The sequence below is a fragment of the Schistocerca cancellata genome, chromosome 8 (assembly GCF_023864275.1).
Source record: "Schistocerca cancellata isolate TAMUIC-IGC-003103 chromosome 8, iqSchCanc2.1, whole genome shotgun sequence".
In the NCBI taxonomy this organism is placed as follows: Eukaryota; Metazoa; Arthropoda; class Insecta; order Orthoptera; family Acrididae; genus Schistocerca; species Schistocerca cancellata.
The window spans coordinates 363,188,708-363,209,648 of record NC_064633.1 but is presented as its reverse complement, the minus strand read 5'-3'; the positions used below and the strand labels follow the sequence as shown (position 1 = coordinate 363,209,648).

The window sequence follows — 20,941 nt, the reverse complement described above, 5'->3', positions numbered from 1 at the left end:
CTAGCTCGCCCATATTTTACGTAAGTGGCCAGCCAATGACAATTTCCTGTGGCATGCTTGACGCTCCTTTCACGTTTTACTTACGTTTTATTCTGAGAGAGAGAGAGAGAGAGAGAGAGAGAAAGCCATTCATACAAAACACACCGATTCTTTTGCAAACATCACCTTAAGGACATAGGGGAGAGAAAGGAAAGGCAACACAGTATGACTCTCCATTTGCATTGCTTTTTCCACAAGATTTTGGTTTAAAATATAAGTCACTTTTGATTTTTGCTAGCATCCTTTGAAGCCTATATGAGAAAAATATTAATTGTTTGTTAAATGTAATTTAGTATGTTTCTCCTTTCTGTATAATTCAATTTAGTAGTGTAATATTATGTCTTCAGTCATTTGTTTTCTTCTCAGTAATTTTGCATTACAGTTGTGGATTGTACAGTAAGGTTGTGTTTGTGTACAGACAACAGATAACTTCAGCCATGTAATATCTGGAGGACGTGATCAGAAAATTTATATGACCGACCTGCGAAACCCTGACCGACGAACTCTTATTTGTGAAGAAAGTGCACCTGTTCTGAAAATGGTAATGGGACCAGATCAGACTTCAATATGGGTTGCTACTTCTGAATCGTCCATAAAAAACTGGGTATGTTGTTTGTTTCATATTCTTTGTTCTGTACATACGTACTGCCAGTATGTTTTACTTTTAAGTTATCAATACAAAGACTGTTTTCAACATCACATTTCTTTACAAGGGCTGGTCCTATTGGAGGATAGTGGTACGATTTTCTCTGTGTTGTAATCTCATACAGTTATAGAGAGACATTCAGTGAATGAGGAATTCAAACCACAGTACAACTTGACAACTTTTACATACAAAAAACAATGCCAAAAGTGAAATGTCACATCAGATGTCAGGAAAATTACTAGCACCAACATAGGGTGGCAAGCCAAGCCATTGAATTTGTAGTCAGGTATTTAGTCACCAGGCAATACAAATAATGGGTAAAGGTAAGGTGTGGAATATTTTGCAGCTTTTTGTTATAGTCTGCAAAGAAATGTCCGTTTTAAAATATCCTTTTTTAAAAATCTCAGCGGACATGGCATATCCTGCAATGTTTTGAGAAAATCCTGATAATCAGCTCTACTTAATGTCTCTGGTAACATGTATGGCTTTATTAATACATAGCTAACAATACCAGCCCGCATATTGGTTGATTGTCAGCGCATATATCATGTTTGTGAAAATCCAGAACACTGTATTTTGTGAACTCTACCTTCAACAGTAAATAAAATCCTAGATGTAAAAATTTGATCTGCAGCATACTTTTGCAAGTGAACTTCAGTCATGGTCTTGTGGCCTTAGGTCCTGGACACACTAAGTATGGATACAGCATTTGTTCCTGAAGTACAGTCCAGGCAAGATGACGAGTCATGCGTATTGCTGGTGATAATCATCCCACACTGGTTTTAGGATTTTCATCCATTAAATGTAACATACATGAGAGCACTGCATGCACATGGTGAAGTTGAATGAGCAGCAGTTGTTACCTATCTACAGCTCAGACTCACTCGCTTTCAATTCAGCAATTGTGACTCAAAGGGCCACTTCCATGCAGCTAAAGTAACATAGCTGTTAGCAATGTCACAATGCAGCATGAGGCATGAAGCAAGGGCATCGAACTTGCAAACACTGCAACTTCGTAGTCCATGCCTGTCTGCTCAAGTTCCAAGTGTCTGAAAAAGCCACATAGGCAGTTGTGTCTGTAGGTGAGGTAGCGCCAGTCATCTTTGGCAAACTGCGCAAAATTTATCCACCTGCTGTCTCTTGCACGCCCAACCATGTGAACACAAGGTGGTTAGGGCACACATCTGCAGTGCTGTAGCACATGCTCCTCCATATCTGGTTTGCAAACATAACGAGCCCTTCTGCTGTTATCTTTTGGGCTCCTAGGGAATCTGTCACTTTGAGACACTGGAAAAGCCATCTGAACAGCTTCTCCGGTTGCACTCTGCCTCAGATATTATTCAGTTTGAATTAACAGGTTTACAGGCTACTTCCATTTGCTATATGATAGATGGAAATCATATCCACCCCATCACTTGTGAAGTATTAGTTTTCCATTGCTAACAAGTGATGGGAAAGAGAAAAGAAAATTAACTGAACTGTTTGTATGTACAAATAGCACAATACCGTAAACATCAAAATGAAGTAATTTTTATCTAAAAATAAAGATGATGTAACTTACCAAACGAAAGCGTTGGTATGTTGATAGAGACACTAACAAACACAAACACACACACAAAATTCAAGCTTTCGCAACCCACGGTTGCTTCATCAGGAAAGAGGGAAGGAGAGGGAAAGACAAAAGGAGGTGGGTTTTAAGGGAGAGGGTAAGGAGTCATTCCAATCCCGGGAGCGGAAAGACTTACCTTATAGGGAAAAAGGGTCAGGTGTACAATCGCACACTCACACATATCCATCCCCACATATACAGACACAAGCAGACATTGTAAAGGCAAAGAGTTTAGACAGAGATGTCAGTCGAGGCGGAAGTACAGAGGCAAAGATGTTGTTGAGTGACAAGTGATGTACGAGGGGCGGCAACTTGAAATTAGCGGAGGTTTAGGCTAGGTGGGTAACGGGAAGAGAGGATATATTGAAGGGCAAGTTCCCATCTCCGGAGTTCTGATAGGTTGGTGTTAGTGGGAAGTATCCAGATAACCCAGACGGTGTAACACTGTGCCAAGATGTGCTGGCCGTGCACCAAGGCATGTTTAGCCACAGGGTGATCCTCATTACCAACAAACATTGTCTGCCTGTGTCCGTTCATGCGAATGGACAGTTTGTTGCTGGTCATTCCCACATAGAAAGCTTCACAGTGTAAGCAGGTCAGTTGATAAATCACGTGGGTGCTTTCACACGTGGCTCTGCCTTTGATCGTGTACACCTTCCGGGTTACAGGACTGGAGTAGGTGGTGGTGGGAGGGTGCATGGGACAGGTTTTACACTAGGGGTAGTTACAAGGCTAGGAGCCAGAGGGTAGGGAAGGTGGTTTGGGGATTTCATAGGGATGAACCAAGAGGTTACGAAGGTTAGGTGGACGGCGGAAAGACACTCTTGGTGGAGTGGGGAGGATTTCATGAAGGATGGATCTCATTTCAGGGCAGGATTTGGGGAAGTTGTATCCCTGCTGGAGAACCACATTCAGAGTCTGATCCAGTCCCGGAAAGTATCCTGTCACAAGTGGGGCACTTTTTGGGGTTCTTCTGTGGGAGGTTCTGGGTTTGAGGGGATGAGGAAGTGGCTCTGGTTATTTACTTCTGTACCAGGTCGGGAGGGTAGTTGCGGGATGCGAAAGCTGTTTTCAGGTTGTTGGTGTAATGGTTCAGGGATTCAGGACTGGAGCAGATTCGTTTTCCACGAAGACCTAGGCTGTAGGGAAGCGACCGTTTGATATGGAATGGGTGGCAGCTGTCATAATGGAGGTACTGTTGCTTGTTGGTGGGGTTAATGTGGACGGATGTGTGAAGCTGGCCATTGGATAAATGGAGGTCAACATCAAGGAAAGTGGCATGGGATTTGGAGTAGGACCAGGTGAATCTGATGGAACCAAAGGAGATGAGGTTGGAGAGGAAATTCTGGAGTATTTCTTCACTGTGAGTCCAGATCATGAAGATGTCATCAATAAATCTGTACCAAACTTTGGGTTGGCAGGCCTGGGTAACCAAGAAGGCTTCCTCGAAGCGACCCATAAATAGGTTGGCATATGAGGGGGCCATCCTGGTACCCATGGCTGTTCCCTTTAATTGTTGGTATGTCTGGCCTTCGAAAGTGAAGAAGTTGTGAGTCAGGATGAAGCTGGCTAAGGTAATGAGGAAAGAGGTTTTAGGAAGGGTGGCAGGTGATCAGCATGAAAGGAAGTGCTCCATCGCAGCGAGGCCCTGGACCTGCGGAATATTTGTGTGTAAGGAAGTGGCATCAATGGTTACAAGGATGATTTCCGGAGGTAACAGATTGGGTAAGGATTTCAGGCGTTCGAGAAAGTGGTTGGTGTCTTTGATGAAGGATGGGAGACTGCATGTAATGGGTTGAAGGAGTTGATCTACGTAGGCAGAGATACGTTCTGTGGGGGCGTGGTAGCCAGCTACAATGGGGCGGCCGGGATGATTGGGTTTGTGGATTTTAGGAAGTAGGTAGAAGGTAGGGGTGCGGGGTGTCGGTGGGGTCAGGAAGTGGATGGAGTCAGGTGAAAGGTTTTGTAGGGGGGCTTAAGATTCTGAGGATTCCTTGAAGCTCCACCTGGATATCAGGAATGGGATTACCTTGGCAAACTTTGTATGTAGGGTGGTCTGAAAGCTGACGCAGTCCCTCAGCCAGATACTCCCGACAATCAGGTACCACGGTTGTGGAACCCTTGTCCGCAGGAAGAATGACGATGGATCGGTCAGCCTTCAGATCACGGATAGCCTGGGCTTCAGCTGTGGTGATGTTGGGAGTAGGATTAAGGTTTTTCAAGAAGGATTGAGAGGCAAGGCTGGAAGTGAGAAATTCCTGGAAGGTTTGGAGAGGGTGATTTTGAGGAAGAGGAGGTGGGTCCCGCTGTGACGGAGGATGGAACTGTTCCAGGCAGGGTTCAATTTGGATAGTGTCTTGGGGAGTTGGATCATTAGGAGTAGGATTAGGATTATTTTTCTTCGTGGCAAAGTGATATTTCCAGCTGAGAGTACGAGTGTAGGACAGTAAATCTTTGACGAGGGCTGTTTGGTTGAATCTGAGAGTAGGGCTGAAGGTGAGGCCTTTGGATAGGACAGAGGTTTCGGATTGGGAGAGAGGTTTGGAGGAAAGGTTAACTACTGAATTAGGGTGTTGTGGTTCCAGATTGTGTTGATTAGAATTTTGAGGTTTTGGGGGGAGTGGAGCTGGAAATGGGAGATTGAGTAGATGGGAGAGACTGGGTCTGTGTGCAATGAGAGGAGGATGAGTTTTGCTGGAAAGGTTGTGGAGGGTGAGTGAGTTGCCTTTCTGGAGGTGGGAAATCAGGAGATTGGATAGTTTCTTGAGGTGGAGGGTGGCATGCTGTTCTAATTTGCGGTTGGCCTGTAGGAGGATGCTGTGAACAGCCGGTGTGGATGTGGGAGAGGAAAGATTGAGGACTTTTATTAAGGATAGGAGTTGACGGGTGTGTTCATTGGCTGAGTTGATGTGTAGGTGAAGGATTAGGTGGGTGAGGGCAATGGATTGTTCAGTTTGGAACTGGTATAGGGACTGATGGAAAGAAGGGTTACAGCCAGAGATGGGAACTTTAAGTGTGAGCCCTTTGGGGGTGATGCCAAATGTCAGACACCCCTGAGTAAATAAAATATGTGAGCGTAATCTGGCTAGGGCGAAGGCATGTTTGCGGAGGAAATGTAAATAAAACTTAATGGGGTCGTTGTGGGGAGGTTTGGTGGAAAGCTTGTGGAGGGTGAGTGGGTTGCCTTTCAGAGGTGGGAAACCAGGAGATGGGATAGTTTTTTGAGGTGGAGGGTGGCATGCTGTTCTAATTTGCGGTTGGCCTGTAGGAGGATGCTCTGAACAGCCGGTGTATATATGTAGAACGTCATGGCACATACTCAGTTGTTAGTAATTTAGTGTACTGTAATACACATTAACATAGCTGAAGCTACAGTACAACACAGCCTGAATAACTCAACTTATTGCAGATTCCCTAATGCTCTGATTATTTTGTAGTTGAGTGCTGTGGTGCAGAAAGACATCAAGGCACCCTGCTGATAATGCTAAAAGGTCGCCAGTGCAGTGACTGTGCACTTTATACCCAACCAAATGTCTTTCATCTCTAGCTCTTGGTATATAAAAGTATTCAGATCTCAGAAAGGATGAGTTTCAGAACACATGTTTATTGGACATGCGTATTTTCCTTGTTTTAATAAGTACTGCAACTATTTAGTATTCCATTCTGTAAATCAGATAACCAACACTTCAGATGTAGAAGAATAAATACAGTCCATATTACACACAGAATTACCAGTGAGAAGAGTTTTACAGGATGCTTGTTGATTTTGTTGAATTCTAATAAAATCATCATCATTATCTCAGCCTTTTCCCATGTCATGTGGGGTCAGCATTGCTTTGCCGGATCCTTCTCTCCATAAATGCCTATCCAGTGCTTCTTCTCCAAGCCTCCTTTCTCCCATAGGTCCCCTGCTACCTTCTCTTTCCATCATACTTTTAACAAAATATGAAAGATTTCTAAGAAATCTTTGGAACATTTTAAAAAGAACCCAACTGATCATGTACTCTGATGGTTTACTCTATAGGAGCCGACATGCCTGAAACAGTGATATAAGCAATGGATGGGAGCTGTTTGCCCTGCATTTGGGTTCAAGTCCCCAAGTAATTCAGGGAGCTGTCTTACTGTCACTTTTATTTAGGGGTTATGAATGCAATAGCTTTTTTTTATGATACATGTAGTTACTTGGAGGTTACAGTTTGACATAGGCTTCTTGAATAATAGCAACATCCTGTAGTTCAGCAGTGAAGTAAAGTGTACTTGGAGAAATTTTCATAATCTTTTAAAAGCAGTGGCTTTTTTGTATTTGTGTTGATAACTCTTGATTTCATACAAATGTATTGCACTACTCATTAAGCAATTCATGAAACATTCAAACTATAACGCGCAAAAAATATTTGTACATTATGCATCTCTCGATAGCCGATATGCCTTCTGTTTTGGTCACTGTTGGAGTAGAACAATGCTAAATGTAAGTATACATCCATAACCTTTATGAACACTAAGACAGTGGCACTGAAATTTTTCTATGTATCATTACAAAAGGTTGTGACCTGTTTTTATTGATATGCGAAAGGGATTCTCCCAGTTGATTGGCTAAATTATGTGAGAAAGTACCCAAATTGCAGGAGGATGGGGCATTCATTCATACAGTGTGTTCTGTAACTCCCAGCATGAAAGAAAGCCTTAAAGTATGAAGAAATAGTTGGGTTATACATTGAGAGAAGCAGCGATTGCAGGTTACTTCTGTAGAGTATACTAACAGCAAATTATGACTAGTTATAATTGCATTCTTTTCCGTAGCTGCTGCCAAAAAGAGATGCAGTGGGAGATACTGCAGATGATGATGGCCTCAAGCCTTTGAACCTAAAACCTGATCCAATTATAAAAGGTGGGCCTGCAGTGAGACATTACCACATATTAAATGACAAGAGACACATTTTGACAAAAGACACTGAGAACAATGTAATGGTTTACGATGTTTTAAAGGTAGGTGATCATCTGTTCAACACTAAATGTTTGTGCTTAGCCTAACACATTGAGACATGTCAGCACCTTTTTTTACAGGCTTGTAAAATTGAAGATCTTGGACAAGTTGATTTTGAGGAAGAAATAAAAAAGAGGTTTAAAATGGTTTATGTTCCTAACTGGTTTAATGTTGACTTGAAAACTGGGGTAAGTCATTTTGTTTTACATTGGATTGTGCTAAATGTGACTTGTGTAAACATGGTACTTAGTTTTTGCATACTGTGATGTGTGTCACAAGCTTCAGAAAATTGAAATGGTGAATGCTGTGACTTTGTAGGAAAATTTTGTGTTATCATAAACTATGAATGAAGTAAAATTTCAAAATGTCATTAATGATTTGCATGGTGAGGTTGCCTTATTATGTGGCCATTTTCATAGTTGGCTCAATTTCTGATAAAACAAAAAATGCCAATAACTGGGTTGGAATGGAAGATGTGCAAGATACCATATTTTATGGACTATAAGACTCTATGGACTGTAAGATGCACCTTAATTTGTAAGCAATTTTATTTAAATAATATTATTTTTTGCAAAGCCAGACAAAAAAAAAATTCCTAGTTCATAAAACCGAAATGACCTTTAAAATCCCTGCAAATCATCATCTGAACTTTCTTCTTCTTCTGCTTCCTATTCATCATCTTCATTGTCCTCTTGATATGTAAGATGGTTTTCACTGCCATCAAGAGAGTTAATTATGCCGCACCTCTTGAAAGGTTTAACAATAATGTCTTCTCTCACTCTAGCCAATAATTGTTTTGTCCAATGACACCCTTGTTTGATTGTAGGTCATTTTAAAGCTCCTTTCGGCAAAAATTCATGTTAGGTTTCATCCATCATCCATTTGTTCCAGTCCTTTCTCATATACTCTTTAAATGGTTTGTTTATCAAGAAATCAAGGGGCTTACAATCGTGAAGTAAGTCCCCCTGGAATAACAGCAAGCTTACCAGTCTCGTCCATCCAACCCTCATCATAGACATGAACACCACCACCTGGTGGTATTTCATAATGTTTTGCCATTGTTTTGCACTTTAAAATGATCATAGGATTAAGTTTAGTACCGTCAGCACAACATGAGAGGACAATAGTGTAGTGCATTTTTTTCATGTCCACTTCTTTTTATAGCTAGAGGAGTTTCATCCATATTCCCTGTTTGGCCTAGTTCCACACAGGTTTTCTTTCAATGTTTAATAATAAAGTGATGGAAAGATAACATACTCTTGTATAACATTCTCTGAGATATTTTGGTTTTGATTCGCATGCTGTGTTCGAGACGCTTCATAAAGCTGTAGCACCAACTAACTCCACTCTTAGAGTCTGTTAAGTTCAACTATAGCCCTAGCTTGTGGATCATTTTTGTATTAATTCCAGTGCCATTTTGACAGTGTCCTTGAATCCCTTTGAATATGTCTTCTAGTTCTGACCATTTTGCATTCAGTGCTCTATTTACACATTTAGTCTTCCTCATTTTTTCAGTTCTTTACTAGCCTGCCAATTGCAAATGGTTTTTGATGTTGGTGTAGGGCCAAAATGCCTCTCAGCTGCTCTATTTCCATGTTGTCAGTGCTCAATCATTTGTGTCTGAAGAAATCGTTTGGAATAATTAAGATGGTCTCTTCCAAAGGATATTTGTTCATAAATTTTTAATATCAAGTGAAAGCAAAATGGAATCATCCAGAAAGGTTTTTTTTGTTGCAGTAGTTATATAAGTTCTTTGCAGTTTGAAATGAAGAAATTATTTTGAAAAAGAAGCACTTGCTGAGAAAAACTGGACAGGTCAAAAATGGATCCACTTTCACAGAACATCTTAAAGCTAGTAGTCATTCACCACTCACACTTGTTAACCTTAAAGTCCTATACCACACTCCAAAGGGGAGGAGGCTTAATCTCGAAGAAGAGACTGAAGTTGGCAAACACAAGTAGTGGGGGTAAAAAAATAAAATAAAAAAGTGTACTTAGTGGTCAATTGGTCGCCAGAAATCAAGTATACAGGGCGTTTCAAAAAGAAAGAGCAGATTTCAAACATTTATTTCTCAAAAACTACAAATGATAGAAACACAATTCCAACGGTCCTTCACTCAATATGAGTACCAAATGTTACACAACAAATATCAAAACTGTACCTCAATATGAGCACCATTTGTTACACGACAAATATCAAACCGGTATCTCATTTCTTGCCACACACGACGCAACTGGTCTTTAGTTACCGAATTCACGGCCGCAACAATTCGATGTCGTACCTCTTGAAGAGTAGCGGGCATAGGTGGGACATAAACACAGTCCTTTATGTACCCCCACAAATAAAAATCGCAGGGAGTAAGGTCTGGTGACCTGGGAGGCCACAGACGATGACATTGATCTTGTGCTCCTGCTCTTCCAATCCACCGTCCTGGAATGGTGTTATTTAGGTACCGTCGTACAGGTTCAGAGAAGTGTGGTGGGGCGCCATCTTGCATGAAGATGAAGTGATTTGAATCTTCCTGAAGTTGAGGAAATAGCCAGTTTTCTAACATGTCCAGGTAAATGGTTCCTGTGATAGTTTTCTCCATGAAAAAGAAAGGTCCATAAACTTTGTTTACCGAAATTGCACAAAAGACGTTAACCTTTGGTGAGTCTCTTTCATGTTGAATAACGTCCCTCGGAGTTTCACACGCCCAAATTCGTACGTTATGCCGATTAACTTTACCAGAAATGTGAAACGTTGATTCATCTGAAAAAATTAATCGTTCGGCAAAATTGTCCTCTTCCATGTCCTGTAGAATTGCAGTTGAAAATTCGAACCTTTTGTTGTGGTCGTCAGGACGCAATGCTTGCAATAACTGCAGTTTGTACGGCTTCATGTGCAGACGGTTACTCAGAACGCGCCATACCGTTGTTTTAGACATGTTTAGTTCGTGACTTGCCCGTGTCGTGGATTTTCTAGGGCTCCTTTCGTAAGCTGCACGGACACGCTCGACATTTTCATCCGATGTGCGTGGACGACCCGTGCTTTTTCGCTTGCAGATGCAACCATCTTCTACGAATCTGTGATGCCACTCATAAATTTGCTTATGACGAGGCGGCTGTTTGTTGAATTGACGGCGGAATGCACGTTGCACACCAACAATGGACTCTAACTTTGCAAATTGCAGCACACAAAATGATCGTTCCTGTGGTGTCGTCGCCATTTTCCTACAAACAAACGCCAGCGCCACTGCGGATTTGCATGGAACTTCTGCGCGGACCATTGAAAAACTTTGAACCTTTCTCTGACAAGAAACGTTTGAATTGTGTTTCTATCATTTGTAGTTTTTGAGAAATAAATGTTTGAAATCTGCTCTTTCTTTTTGAAACGCCCTGTATTATGATCAGATGTTGTCTATTTTTAATAAGTTCTTCCTCTTCACTCTTTATGCTTCGTGAGCCTTAAGCATCTACCTTCATGGTTATGAAGGTCACTTTTAAATGCCTATGCTTCTAGATGTAAAGATCACACCCAAATAGGTGCTTTTATACTTCATTTAATATTTTTTATTTATTTAAAACTTTACACCTGTTCTCCACCTTTCTGAGTGTAGTTTGTACCAGCGATTGATCCTGTTCTTTCCAATACCCTTACCTTCCTTGTACTTCTGTTCACCTTTATTTTAGCCTTTTCTTACTTTTTCTTGCACATAGTTTGTGACTATATTGCCTTTCTATTTTGTTTTTCCATCCCACAATATTACTCTTATTGTCCCAGAATTTACCCTCTTCCATTTTAATATATCTGTTGGATAACATTTGTTTAATTTAGATTTATTACATTTGTGTATTCAGATCTTATGTTTATGAGATTCGGATTTATGCCAGTTTGACTATGTAGTTTTCTCTGTTCAACCTTAATGCTAAATGTGCTTACTGTGCCACACTGTGCAGTGCCCTCTACTTCTTTCTGTACTAACTAACTTTCTAGCCAATGCAGCTACATCTTCATTACTTACATATCGTCTATCAGAATGGAAGGAGCAGCATCACTGCCTGTTATGGGGTCCACATATATTTATATATGGAAATGAAGTCCCATGCTGCTTGACAGAGGGTAGGGGAATGATGCGGGAGACCCGCACCGCCGTACTAGACAAGGTCCTAATGGAGGTAGTTTGCCATTGCCTTCCTCTGACCATAATGGGGATGAATTATTATGAAGATGACACAACAACACCCAGTCATCTTGGGGCAGGTAAAAATCCCTGACCCCGCTGGGAATCGAACACGGGACCCCGTGCTCGGGAATGAGAACGCTACCGCAATACCACGAGTGGTGGACATATTTATGTATGCATGGGCATATTCTCTACTGCTATGACTGCTTTTGTCATTGTACTGAAGGTGATTCCATCTCTTTCATATTTCATAAGAATATGTTTCATTCTGTTTTTTCATCACCCACATGACTTTTATTTGGTCTTAATTACCAGTACATTCCATTCTGGTGTTCCTTTAGATGTGACATATGCTGTTGGCATTAGTTTTATCATGGCATATGCCCTGGCATTAATTTTAATGTGAGTCCCCAAGATTTTATACATTATCTTTTCTGAATTGATGTTGTTATATTGTATTGGTAGTATGGAATTTGTCCATGCCAGCTATTTACAACTTTGTCCTCTCTGTGTACATTCAAATTATCTGATGAAGCCCTACCCAAGCAAAATTCTTAATTAATAAGTTACAGATCAGCAGTCCATGACTGCTTTTACAGCCAACTTATAAGAAGATTGCTGTACCAATCTGCCATCATGGAATGGAATAGTTGTTACCAAAAATCTGTCTTACTTAAAATAACTCTTAACTCTATGTGGGTGTAACCACTACTGCAGCTAATAAATGAATATTATTTTAAGAGCAGCTTATAGTAGTTGTATTTTCCTGAATTATCCAAAAGCTGTCAAGCACAACCAGCAGGATATATATTACCATCCCAAACTCACTACTAAAATAGTAACTTAATGATCTTCATGTAATTAGCCTGTTGAGCTTTTCATATTGATCCCATTGTTGGGAAAATAGTGTTTGTAGCAATAAAATTTGTTTTTACTAATTTGAAGAGTTCAATTTTTCTTGTGTTTTAGCAAATACATTAAGTATTACAGGACCTACATCTCTAACAAACAGTATATTTGTGTCTTGGAACATGAATTCATTATTAGTTGATTTCATATTTAGAGTTTCTCTTAAGTCATCACATGCATTTCTCTAGGGCTTTGGGAGATATTTCCGATTTTGTTTGTTTATATGTAGGTAGTCCCATCTCAAATAAAGAAGTTTTTTGTACGGTACCCAGTCTGAATAAAAACTATCAGTTTGGTTCTTATTACCAATAAAAATTCATGTAAAGAACAATTTCGTGTGCTCAGTCACTAGAGCTACCTCACATTATTGAGACAGGAAATGTATTTATTATAGCAAACATGAAGAATAGTTTCCAGCAGTGACTGTTACATGTGGTGCATACCAATCACATCATTTATTTATTTATCTAAAAACAAAGATGATGAGACTTACCAAACAAAAGCGCTGGCAGGTCGATAGACACACAAACATACACACAAAATTCAAGCTTTTGCAACAAATGGTTGTTTCATCAGGAAAGAGGGAAGGAGAGGGAAAGACGAAAGGATGTGGGTTTTAAGGGAGAGGGTAAGGAGTCATTCCCATCCCGGGAGCGGAAAGACTTACCTTAGGGGGAAAAAAGGACAGGTATACACCGGCGCGCGCGCACACACACACACACACACACACACACACACACACACACACACACACACACACACATCCATCCGCACATACACAAGCAGACATTTGTAAAGGCCTTTACAAATGTCTGCTTGTGTCTGTGTATGTGCAGATGGATATGTGTGTGCGTGCGAGTGTATACCTGTCCTTTTTTCCCCCTAAGGTAAGTCTTTCTGCTCCCGGGATGGGAATGACTCCTTACCCTCTCCCTTAAAACCCACATCCTTTCGTCTTTCCCTCTCCTTCCCTCTTTCCTGATGAAGCAACTGTTTGTTGCGAAAGCTTGAATTTTGTGTGTATGTTTGTGTGTCTATCGACCTGCCAGCGCTTTTGTTTGGTAAGTCTCATCATCTTTGTTTTTAGATATATTTTTCCCACGTGGAATGTTTCCCTCTATTATATTCATATCATTTATTTATTTATTTTTATTTACATTTTCTTTGCATGGAGCCATTGTAATGATGGCTTTTGCAAACGTCAGACTTAATACTATGGTTATATTTATACTTATAAAATACAATATATTCTGTAGCTGTTGCTTCTTATGTCTATTTTTTACATTTATCACATTACAACTGATGTGCTAATGCCTCATGTTACAATCACTATCTTAAAATTCATTGAAAGAATATAAACATTTTTCTATTAGAAAAGATTTTAATTTTGTTTTAAAAACATTTCCTGTGTACATTCTTAGAGAGTTTGGTAGCTTGTTATACCAAATCAAACCACTGATATATGGACTTCTATCAGTCATTTTTAACGTCGTTCTGTTACGGAAATAGTTACACTTTGTTCTAGTGTTGTGATCATGTACATCACTGCCCTTGATAGCTTCTGTTGGTTGACTTATAAAAAATACAACTATTTTGAAGATGTACAGAGAATATATTGTCAGATATTTGCGCTGCGCAAACACTTCACGACATGAATCTCTATGTCCCATCCCATGTATAAGTCTTATTGCTCTTTTCTGTAATAGTAGTAGTAGTAGTAGTAGTAGTAGTAGTAGTATTCTTTTTAAATGTACATCAGCTGCACAGCCCCATAGTTAAATTCCATAATTGAGAAAGGGGTAAAGTGTTCCATAATATACTAATTTCAGTGCTTGGCTAGGAACTATCTTTGCGAGCTGGCTAAGGAGATATATGACACTACTGACTTTTCTGCATACAAAATTAATGTGGTATGTCCACCGCAAATTTTCATCAACATATACACCCAGGAATTTACAGTTACCATTTTCTGTTGCAGAGATATTACACACACTATTCATATTGTTGTGATGAGAACTGCCTGTTTTAAATGTCAGTAGTTGAGATTTGGTGACATTCACCTTGAGTCCCTGATCACTGAAGTATTTTGTTACTTCTGTTACACCACTAGTAGCAAGAGATTCTAGCTCTTTAGATTCGCTCCCATTTAATAAGATTGGCGTGTCATCTGCATTGCTTACAATATGGGAGTTAATGGGTTGTGCAATGTCGTTAATATATATAAGGAAGAGAAAGGGTCCAAGGATTGAGCCCTGTGGTACACCTTGTAATACAGGTTCTCTGGTGGACTGGGAGTTCATGATTTTATTATCTAGTTTGTATGGCAATTTAGTGCTTTGCTTACGATTCAACAGGTGCGTGGTTAAAAGATTCATGGCTTGATCCCCAATACTATAAGATTTTAGCTTTTTAAGAAGTACGCTATGGTTTACTGTATCAAATGCTCTTGTCAGGTCCAAAAATATACCTGCAGTCTGCATCTTCTGGACCAACAGACAGTAAACTTCATGGATGAACTGTGTAACTGCTGTGGTTGTACTTAGCTCTTTTCTGAAGCCATGCTGCGAATCTACAAGCAGTTTATGTTTTGTGAAAAAGGCACTTAGCTGAGAAAGGATAATGCTTTCGAATATCTTGCTAAAAGTGGGAATTAATGATATTGGTCTATAGTTGGAGACTTCTTCCTTACTTCCCTTTTTATACACTGGTTTCACTACACTCATTTTTAGAACCATTGGATACATGTTTTCTCTAATGCTGCAATTAATCAGGTGAGTAAGAGGTTTAGAAATTTCTTTTAAGCATCCTTTAATAATAGCACTGGATATGCCATCCCAGCCAGATGAAATTTTTTTCTTTAGCATGTATATTGCCCTGCTATTAAAAATATTACATATAGTATCTGGGTTTTTTATAATGTTACCATCATGTCTTATGCTGAGTGGTTCCATGTTCATCTTGTTGGGACCTTTTCGGTATTTGTCAATCAGCTTCCAAGATGTTTTGCTTATGTTGTCAGACTGTTCTATTGTTTTGCTGTTAATCTGCTTCCTTAGATTGACAATTTCAGTTTTAAAAGTTTGCTTGGCCCTATTGTATTTTTCCTTGAAAACCTGCATAGTAGTAGATTTATAAAGCTGGTTTAGATCATGTACTTGCTGCCTGAGCCTAATCAAATTTGTTGGGAGTTTTAGTCTAGGATTACTTCCATTTTGACAGTGTTTAACTACCTTCTGGATTTCTCTGACTGGACAACTATATTCATAATGATGCAATAGGGTTGAGTACGATTCATTCCATTTCTCATCCAACCCTTTTACCTGGTACACAGAATCCCATTTCTCATTCGCTAGTTTGTCTTTAAGAGCATTAATATTTGAGGTATTCAGCATTCGTATCTGTAGCACAATTTTTGTTATTTTAGGCACAACTGAATTTTTGTATTCTATCACCTGACAGAAGTGGTCAGAATAAAGAAAATCTAAGTTACTGTAATTTATCTTATCGATAACATCTTTGTTGATTATAGCATAATCTATTCTAGCAGATGCAGTTGCTCCTGGAAATAACTGGGTAGTTTTGCTGTTGCTATCGATACATATCTTTAAACTGAATCCACACCAAATTAACACGAAGCTACTCTATTGTTTGGGCATATAAAATAACATATTAAACACCATTTTGTTTTTGATGAAACCACAGGCCTTGGGTGTTTTATGGAAAGCTTGATGGGTAGTCTATACAGGGTGTTTGTTTTAACTTGAGACAACTAAATATCTCAAAAGACAATGCATTGTACAAAAGAAAAGTATTTTCAAATGGGAACCCCCATTTCTATTGTATATTCAGATACTACACCAAAAAAATGAATGGTTTTACTAAGCCATTGTTTTCTATTCATGGTAGATGAAGATATAATCAACAAATGTCAAATATGTGTCTTTTTACACTTAAGAACTGCTGCACTTGATTCTGCATTTCATTTATAAAGTAAATGTAAACCTTTATGTTCTAATGGTTGATATTTATGCTCAGAATTTAGTTTAGTGTTGCAAATTTGATTGTACAGTACAATACGGCTATCAGTTTCAAAATATGGTTAGACACTACATTTAGTGTGATCCAAGAACAGTTGCAATAGTTTTCCGTTCCCATCGGGATGCTTGATTTTGGTTGAGTCCCTTATCCTGTCACTATTGTGCTATGTGATGTCACTGAGTCCCCTTGCCTTTCACCATGAAAGTGTTTGATTTTTGTGAATATCCACGGTGGGTGCACCTGTCGCTATCAAGTCACAAACATTTAACCTTATTACAATGGTTGTAGTTTGTATTCCACTAGTAGCCACATAGTGGTCAGCACGAAAGTTATGGCAATAGGGTGAAAACACACACCGAATTCAGCCACCCTGATGGTGGGTTTCTAAAGTTGTTGTTGTTGTTGTCTTCAGTCCTGAGACTGGTTTGATGCAGCTCTCCATGCTACTCTATCCTGTGCAAGCTTCTTCATCTCCCAGTACCTACTGCAACCTACATCCTTCTGAATCTGCTTAGTGTATTCATCTCTTGGTCTCCCCCTACGATTTTTACCCTCCACGCTGCCTTCCAATACTAAATTGGTGATCCCTTTCTAAAGTGGCCACCAAAATCCAGCATTTTGATTGTTCGGGGACTCACTGCAATCAACCTCGTACAGAATAGAAAACCGCCTTACCATACAAGAAACTTATTTGCCAGAAATGTCAATGTGTAGCTACGTTGTTTGTACTGTACAATCACACTCACAACATCTGAGGAACCTCTCAACATCGTATCAACTATCAGAACACAAAGGTTTACATTTACCTCATAAATGAAATGTAGAATCAAATGCGTCGGTTCTTATTTGCAAAAACAGTCATGCTTGATATTTGTCATTTACTGTGCTATCTACCACAAATGGGAAACAGTGGTTTGGTAAATGATATGTACTTTTTCTTCTGTCTCAGCATTTGTTCACTGTAATTGCTCCTTTTGTCACCCCATTGTGGTTTGTACATCTTTCATTTTCTGACCTGTCTATTTTTCACTGTCCCCCTCCCACCTCTGTTACGTACAATGTACTTAGCTTTGACTCGTGTGATGTTTTAGCAGTGATCTCTGTGTTGCATATTACCCTATCTTCCAAATTTAAGATCTCAGGTGTTCATATCTCGTCTGGTGCATTCTCCAGCAATCAGTCTTTCCTTCTCATCCCATCCGGCAAGTCTCCCCTGACCCATGGTTCTAGGTGATTTTTCTGAGCTCCATTTCCTTTCCTAAACCTCTCCAGTCCTTTTCCTTTACCCCTCTTCCTTCCCTTCAACCTTTCTACCAAGAGGAGGAACCACTGTGTCCGAAAGCTTGCATAAGTAAAAACTTTTTTTATGTGTGTGTTCTCCTACCACCATTTTATGAGTACATTTTTTTTATCTATCCTGTTATGTCGTATATCTAAAAACAAAGATGATGTGACTTACCAAACGAAAGCGCTGGCAGGTCGATAGACACACAAACAAACACAAACATACACACAAAATTCAAGCTTTCGCAACCAACGGTTGCTTCATCAGGAAAGAGGGAAGGAGAGGAAAAGACAAAAGGATGTGGGTTTTAAGGGAGAGGGTAAGGAGTCATTCCAAAGGTAAGTCTTTCTGCACCCGGGATTGGAGTGACTCCTTACCCTCTCCCTTAAAACCCACATCCTTTCATCTTTCCCTCTCCTTCCCTCTTTCCTGATGTAGCAACCGTTTGTTGCGAAAGCTTGAATTTTGTGTGTATGTTTGTGTTTGTTTGTGTGTCTATCGACCTGCCAGCGCTTTCGTTTGGTAAGTCACATCATCTTTGTTTTTAGATATATTTTTCCCACGTGGTATGTTTCCCTCTATTATATCCTGTTATGTCGTATGTATTTTTTTGGCATAGAATCCGAATATGTAATAAAAATAAGAGGTTCCCTATTGAAAATACTAAGTTGACTCCGCCCACGAAGGAGGGGTGGTTAGGTTGTGACTAATTGTAGCGTAGATAGATGTCCCCTTTACTAATATTAAGTTTTTACCTAGAACATTTTTTTTGTGTGTGATGCGACATTTTTGAGATATTGAATTGTCTCATGTTAAAACAAACACCCTGTATATGCTACTCCCTCCTCCTCCTCCCCCCCCCCTCCACACACACACACACACACACACACACACACACACACACACACACACACACACACACCTCAAAAGATTGCAGAAATGCATGTGATGACACATGGGAAAAATACCTGGTGCACTGAAATGTATGAGTGCAAAAAATTATTTTCTAGTTAGAGGCCAAATATTTCAGAAGAGTTATTTGTTGGGACCAAAGGTTTCTGAAGATTTATTTGTTGTGAATGTCTTTCACACTAGTAATATTTTTCTTGTGTAAATCATGTCTTCACCATCCTACCCTTTCCTTTTTCATGTTACATAATCAGTTGAGTTTGAGAAGCAGGGAGGCAGTAATGATAGATTGAAGCTTTGATCCAGGCTGGAAAGTGTGTGTGTGTGTGTGTGTGTGTGTGTGTGTGTCAGTTAAAATTGGCAGGAATGGTATCCAGTTCCAGTGCACTGTTTTATTCATTCAGCAAGACTTATAATAAAACACTCTCAGCTTATGATTGTAGGATTTAGTCTGGAAACAAATTATAGGCTGTATAAAAGGAGAGAGGAGGGGGGGGGGGGGGGGAATGGTGCTAGAAACAGAAGTGTAATTGAGTAGGAGGTGGCAAGGTAGGAGAATTAATTAGCAATACTGCAACTAGTAGTTTCAGTGAGTAACATAAAATGATATATACAGATAAATTGTGCTCATCAACCTTGAATACTGTCAAATTGCAACTGTTTCATGAGTACCTGTGATTGTTGTCGTCTTTGATGGATTTGACATCATTGCTTTTTTTAAATTTCAGATGCTTACCATTCATTTGGGGCAGGATGAAAATGACTGCTTTTCGGCATGGGTTTCAGCGAGAGAAGCAGGGCTTGCACCAAATGACACAGTTGATCAAAAAGGTAATTTGGATAGAACAACGAGAGGGCTTTAGAGACTGGCCAACTTGGATTTTCTTCAGGCTTTTGGGACTCTCATACATATAGGAATCTCAGTGTGTGGAAACAGACGTCCTGAAGCAGTGCAATGCAACTCTCTGAATCACTCAGAATAATCAAGTTTGAAGTTTCTCATGTGCTATTAAGTGCAAAACATTTCTGTTTTTGCTACCAAATGGCCCTAACCTTAACCATATCATCACTGGTTTGATTCACACTTGGAGGCAGATTTTTTACTTTTATTTGAATTCAGTATTTATTAATAAATCAAATTGCTAATTAACAAATATTGTGAATCACAATTTTTTATGAACACATCTGTTATTTTTAACTATTATTCATGTGAAAAATTGAGTGTTCTTAATTAATTAAAATTTGGTACAAAAACGGGAAACAGCAAGTAGAAATTAAAATACATTTTTGTTTCTAGAGCTTATGAAACTACAAGCATTTTATTAAAAACACAAATATATTTTAAAAATATATTTAATTTACCATGAATATGCATTTTTCATGTAACTGCTAACCAAAAATGATATTTGGATTAAATATTGGTTAACATTGATATTTGTTTGTTAATACATCAATTTGATAATAAATGTGATTTCAAATAAGAGTTAAAACATATTTGTGGCAGGAATCAAACTAGTAATATTGTGGTTATGAGACCAGATGCTATTTATTTGGCTATAGGCAATGCGGTCAAATTGTTTGAATTGTTTTGTGCTTAACAGCAGTTGGAATAGTCAAATTTTTAAGCTTGCTCTAATTTTTGAGAATTGCATTGTGCTGGTTTAGGAAGTTGCTGTTCAGGTGCCAAGTTTCAAATCCCATAAATAGACAGAAAACCAAATGGGACAGGTCTGTAAGGTCTCCTTGTAGATATTACAAAGAGGAGAGGAAGTTTTATTATTTTGTAAGGAATTATGGAGTAAATAACCAGCAGGTGATGCTGACAGTCACTTGGCTGTGTTTTTCTCCTGTAACAGCATTGATATTTTGTATAGTTGTAAAAGGAAATGTCATAAAATGGTAATACAATTTTACATAAAATTAGCAACCTGCACCAGCTTCACATGAGGAGCACTAAACATCTACAGCCAGACTACTAATCTGACATAGAGGTAATTTTGTTCACTGGCCACTGCGTAGATTTATGATTAAAACTCAGAGAACAACTTTAGGTAACTGAACATTAACGCTTTCATACAAATTCAACAATTTGAGTAGCACATGCCAGGAAAGTTCTCAGGAGGCACAAGTGTTCTGTGTTCCATATTTAATGGGCATTTGGAGTGTCATCTTGTGGCAAGATGAGATTTGTGAGCTGTTGCGCTGCCCATTCCAACTGACCACAGCACCAGTTCAGCAAAAGCAATGGCCCCTTCTCAGCTGCCTAACTGCTGAACTTGTACAGTGTTGTCTGCCTGACTGCGAGCCACGGCCAGTTGCCGACAGCACTACTGCAGTGCCAGTCCAGCATGGGCTA

The 20,941-nt window shown here is 39.4% G+C and overlaps 1 protein-coding gene across 1 annotated transcript in view; it reads left to right on the top strand.

Moving 5' to 3' along the window:
* The window catches only part of LOC126095274 (WD repeat-containing protein 48), a 132,520-nt gene that overhangs the window by 79,142 nt on the left and 32,437 nt on the right, over positions 1-20,941 (top strand). The window contains exons 6-9 of the mRNA XM_049910032.1: positions 458-643; positions 7,095-7,280; positions 7,359-7,466; positions 19,314-19,416. Of these exons, the coding sequence (XP_049765989.1) occupies positions 458-643; positions 7,095-7,280; positions 7,359-7,466; positions 19,314-19,416 (583 nt within the window). The remainder of the gene's footprint in view (positions 1-457; positions 644-7,094; positions 7,281-7,358; positions 7,467-19,313; positions 19,417-20,941) is intronic.